The 5,399-nt window shown below is 44.2% G+C and overlaps 1 protein-coding gene across 1 annotated transcript; it reads left to right on the top strand.

Annotated features, from left to right (window-relative positions):
* Window positions 1–90: 90 nt before the first annotated feature.
* On the top strand, window positions 91–4,729 carry LOC117828141 (chitin synthase chs-2-like). The gene is made up of 12 exons (XM_034705144.1): window positions 91–123; window positions 279–394; window positions 482–650; window positions 774–953; window positions 1,045–1,323; window positions 1,417–1,585; window positions 1,672–1,703; window positions 1,803–1,867; window positions 1,981–2,091; window positions 2,182–2,393; window positions 2,499–2,592; window positions 3,934–4,729. The coding sequence occupies exons 3-12, from the start codon at window positions 581–583 to the stop codon at window positions 4,081–4,083; spliced, it is 1,362 nt and encodes a 453-aa protein (XP_034561035.1). The 5' UTR covers window positions 91–123; window positions 279–394; window positions 482–580; the 3' UTR covers window positions 4,084–4,729.
* The last annotated feature ends 670 nt before the right edge of the window (window positions 4,730–5,399 follow it).

Here is a 5,399-nt window from a genome sequence, read left to right as displayed (position 1 = left end):
TATCTGAAGACTCTTTCCAAACAGAGCAGGTCTAGACCGCACTCTATGTACAGTGGCAAGGACAAACTTACTTTAACAGGCAGAGACCTGGAAGGGAGCTCAGGGACTCCAGAAAGGTCTATGGTTAGTAACTTTAATGGGACAGGGAGGGTTAGAGTAATTGATAAGGGGGAGACAGGACCCCAGTGTGTCGGTCTAAGCCTATAGCAGCATAGCTAATAGCTGGTCCAAGCCCTCACTACAAGCTTTTTAAAAAACACATGCTCTCTTCCCTGCAGGTGAGGACCGCTGGCTGTGTACTCTGCTGCTGAAACAAGGATGGAGAGTGGAGTACAACGCAGCGTCTGACGCTTACACCAACGCACCCGAGGACTTCAAAGAGCTCTACAACCAGGTGAGTGATGGAGCTGAACAGAAACCTTTACGACAGCACTTTAACAAACGTCCACAACACATGCTAACTGGTGTGTACCATCTGCAGCGTCGTCGATGGGGACCCTCCACGCTGGCTAACGTTGTGGATCTGCTGGGCGCCACTAATACAATCTCCAGGAGGAACCCTTCCATCTCCAAACCCTTCATGTTCTACCAGCTGTTTGCCATCACATCAGCCATCCTGGCCCCCGCCACCATCTGTCTCCTGATTGCAGGTTTGTGTTACATGTCAGAAGACGCACTGTAATCTCTGCAGTCTTTACCCGACCTGGTGTTTTATCTGTGTACGCAGGAATGCAGTGATTTAAAGTGTGTGTCCTCTCTATTGTGGCGTTCAGGTAGCTTATCCTTCATGTTGAGCCTGGATGCCAGTTGGGCCCTGGTCCTGGCTATAATCCCCCCTATCATCTACCTGATTCTTTGCTTCAAACTCAAGACGGACACTCAGATCATTATTGCAGCTATTTTGAGCATCATATATGCCTTCCTCATGTTGGTGGTGACGATGTCCATTATTGGTGAGTTGTTTCGCTTTTTGCAGTTACTGTTTTTGGACCCTCTTAGCAGCAGCATGGAACCTAAAATCTTTTCTCCTTTATGTTTCTGCAGGCTCAATGGTGAAAGACCAAACCATCCTGACGCCAAGCAGCCTTTTTGTCGTGGCGATGGCTATCATTTACATCACCACCGCGATAATGCACCCTCAAGAAGTCGGGCTGGTGTTTCACGGCTTCCTTTACATCATCTGCATCCCCAGCGCCTACCTCCTGCTCACCATCTACTCCATGGTGAACATGAACAACGTGTCCTGGGGCACCAGGGAGACAAAACCTCCTCCTGGAGCCGCCCAGCCTGCAGCCGTCGAACCAAAATCAAGAAGAGAGAGAGGTAGACACCAGGTTTTCAAATGAACGCAGAGATCACTGTCATACCGCTCATTCTGCAAAATATGACATTAATTTTGAATCTTCACACTTGCAGCCAAGAGCACCTGCCAACGTTTCTTCTCGTGGTGCAAATGCTGCAAGAAATCCAACGAGTACACCGTAGGCAGGCCGGTCAGCGTCAACCAGGATACTCTGATAACAGAGCCCGAGCCACAGCCCCTAAACACCATCGTGGATGACACATCAATCCACGAAAGGCAGATGTAGGTTTTGAAATTGAAGCTTTGGTTGAAATGTCACAAAACACAAAACAGAACGATATTGATTGTTTTCTCTGGTTGTGTTTCAGGCCAGTGGAGCCAGCTTTCCGTCCCGCTCAATGTAAGCCCCCCCTCCCCCATCAAAATCACCAGTCACTACAGTCAATTCATCACCCTTTCAAAGGTTACATAGTCTAATACTCTTCTGTTTCCTCTCCAGGCTGGGTCGAGCAACTACAAGGAGTATCCACTGACATGCAGCTGCGAGAAGACTCCCTGGATAAGGTGTGTGTCTCTTTTTTACATGGTTGAATGTCTCTGTCAAGGGGAATGATTTGGAATGAGATGAGTATTTAAAAGCAGAAAGGTTAAATAAAGATGTGTTTGTTTCTCTGCAGGATGAGGAAGAGTTCTGGATTGAGCTGCAGAAGAAATATCTGGAGCCGCTGCAAGACGATAAAGAGAGACAGAAAAAGATTGCCCAAGACCTGAAAGACCTGAGGAACAAAGTAAGTGTTTGGTGCCAACACTGTATGTCAAAGGGAACATCCAAATGAAGGTCATGTTTTGTAACCAGTGCTTCTTCTTCCCCCCTGCAGATAAACTTCGCCTTCTTCATGTTGAACGCTCTCTGGCTGGTGGCGACATTTACCCTCCAGATCTTCGGAGCCTCCTTCTTCATCAAGATCCCAAAGGTGAACTTCGAACTGGAGGAAACCGGAGACGTACAAATTGATCCCATCGGCTTCATGTTCATTCTGGGGTTCGCGACGTCGGTTGTGATCCAGTTCGTCGCCATGCTGTATCACAGGTATCACAATCAAACAGCTTCCTCTTGGACAGAAATGGATCAAACATGATTTCATGTATCCGTGTTTCATTTGAGGGATAACATTCTTGTGTTGTGTTCAAACAGAATCTACACTCTAGTCCATTATGTGGCTTTCATGGACACAGAGCCCAGACAGCAAAGACCTACCAGAGAGGAAATCTACCAAGAGGAGAAAAAGGTATTTACACTGTTTTGTTATTTCTCTTGTAGCTTTCTTTGACAGGATCAGATCCAGTCCCATCTTACAGACAGGACTCAGTCTGATCTCATCTTAACCCAACATGAGCAGAGCACTTTGCAGCATTTAGCAAGTTACAGTGGCAAGGACAAACTTCCTTTAACAGGCAGAAACCTCCAGCAGGACCAGACTCATGTTAAACAGAAATTTGCCTCCACTGGATCCTATCCTGTCTTGATGTTGGGTCTTTGTGAATAATATAGTACGGTCTAGACCTGCTCTGTTTGTAAAGAGTGGCAAGGACAAACTTCCTTTAACAGGCAGAAACCTCCAGCAGGACCAGACTCATTTTAGACTACAAGACAAGGGAGTCCAGGGACTTCAGAAATGCCTATAGTTAGGTGTAAGCAGCATAACTAAGAGCTGGTCCAAGCCTGATCCAGCTCTAACTATAAGCTTTATCAAAAAGGAAAGTTTGAAGCCTACTCTTAAAAGTAGAGAGGGTGTCTGCCTCCCGGACCCTGACTGGTAGATGATTCCAAAGAAGAGGTGCCTGATAACTGAAGGCTCTACCTCCCATACTACTTTTAGAGACTTTAGGTACGATGAGCAGGCCTGCATGTTGGGAGCGTAGAGTTCTAGAGGAGTAATAGGGCACTATGAGCTCTTTAAGATACGAAGGTGTCTGACCATTAAGAGCTTTGTAGGACAAACTTCCTTTAACAGGCAGAAACCTCCAGCAGGACCAGACTCATGTTAGACACACATCTGCTGAGACTGAGTTGGAGAGAGGGATAGAAGGAGATGAAGAGAGAGAGAGAGAGATGATAGTGGGGAGATGGATAGTAGTAGTTGTAGCAGCTGGAGTCTGGCACGTCTACAGCAGCAGGCCAGAGGCGACCTACGGGACAAGGGAGCTCAGGGACTCAGGAAAGGTCTATGGTTAGTAACTTTAATGGGACAGGGAGATTTAAAGTAAGAGATAGATAGAGAGTGTAACTCAAAGGACCACACTCTAAAAACACTGGACTATCCCTTTAAGAGGTCACTTCTGTGTAAATATAGATGTCCTAATAAAATTCCCCTAGCACTCCTTTGAGTTTTGTTGCCCTGCACCTCATAACAACGTCACCGATTAGCTTTATATAAGACATTCATAACAGAAGAGGACATTAACTGTCCCTTCTTTTTATAACTGAAGCTATTAATTAGCTGAAATTAACCGCACCGCGCCCTCTGGCAACTTTGGCGCGGCTTGAAAAGATGTTTTAGTCACATGGCAGAGGTGTTCCAGGTGTGGTGACAAGTATGTGCACTGATGTTTCTCGAATCTCCACCCAGATTGACGGCTCATCCAACGATGACATCGTGTCCCAAGCGGAGTCTGATGACTGGTCGGACGATGAAGATGAGGACGAGGAGGATGACGGTGAAGACTATTACTCCCAAGCGATGTACGACAGAAGTTTCGCTGGAGGCACGATGGTGTGAACAAAGCCTCCCAGCACAACCAGAACTCTTTAGCACTTTGAAATGTCCACCGTATGTGAGCTTAGAATGTTTTTATTATGTGTGTATTATTTAAAATTTGATCCTGTGCAATTTATTTATATGAAATTGTATTAAAAATGAATGTCAGGCAGAGCCTTGAAGTGATGGATGTAAAAAAGAAAGGGAGCAAGAATAACACAGACGTCTAAAAAACACCACATCAGTGAATGTAACATTGTTTATAATATTTATGAAGGCTATGTACTGTAAATACTAAAATACTATTTAAGTACTGAATATGTACTGTGAAGAGGAATGAATGTTTAGACGCAAATGTGAAGAGAAATAACAAAGTCCATCTTTTAAATCCAAGAGCGTGAAGTAAATCTAGATGAAGGGAGAGTTACGTGAATCTTGAATGATAATCAGGGGAGAACGTCTGATGTTTGCACTGTATGATCAGAAGAGTAAATGTTGTTGAATATGTCATAGTTATCATTTTTAAATTGCTTGCATGTTTTTCTTTGTGTTTATGATCCCAAATCTTGCAGTGGATTGACTCTGCTGTACAAATCAGGAACACATCTGATTGCACTATGTGTACAAATGTTTTCAGTATGCACTGCTTTTTTTAATTTAACAAACTGAAGTGAAAAATAAAAACCTTCTGATTAATCAGCGCCTCAGCTCTCCGTCATGTCAGAGCATCGCTCTCCCTCGGGGCGGTTCAACCAGTCCGACTGCATTCAAAGCGGCAAATTATAGAGTCATGCAACGACCCAGATCCACTATATTCAAAACGCTTCATTACAAGGTTGCATTTAATTCTTTTACAACAATAACAACACATTACAGCAATTAACGAATACAGGCGGAGCTCCTGTCGAGCTGTCGTCAAAGGGCAACACCTAGAAAAATGTGTCACGCAGCAGAGAGCACAGCACACATCCCCAGAGTGATTATATCAACCGTTTCAGCCACAGTTAGCAGTACTGATCAATGTTCCATAACAGCAGGATTTTTAAAAAGTGGTGATATTCAGGAGTTTTCAGGATGCATTAAGCTTCTGTTAGCGATACACCGAAGTATGATGTTTATTTCTTCTTAAATTTAAACCTTAACTGTAAAAAATAACTGAGAGCTCTCTTAATCTGGTGTTTTTAAAATGTCGTCCTGTTTGTAAAGCAGGTCATCGAGTGATACTCTCACGTAGCCAGAAACATTTTCCCATATCTTGGACAGATAAAGGTTATTCTATTCTATACCCCTCATTCCATTCCATACTGTTCCATTCCATTCCTTTTCATTCAGTTCCA

This window comes from Notolabrus celidotus, chromosome 16 (assembly GCF_009762535.1).
Source record: "Notolabrus celidotus isolate fNotCel1 chromosome 16, fNotCel1.pri, whole genome shotgun sequence".
Taxonomy (NCBI): Eukaryota; Metazoa; Chordata; class Actinopteri; order Labriformes; family Labridae; genus Notolabrus; species Notolabrus celidotus.
The sequence above is the reverse complement of the archived record's forward strand: the minus strand, read 5'-3'. Positions and strand labels throughout refer to the sequence as shown.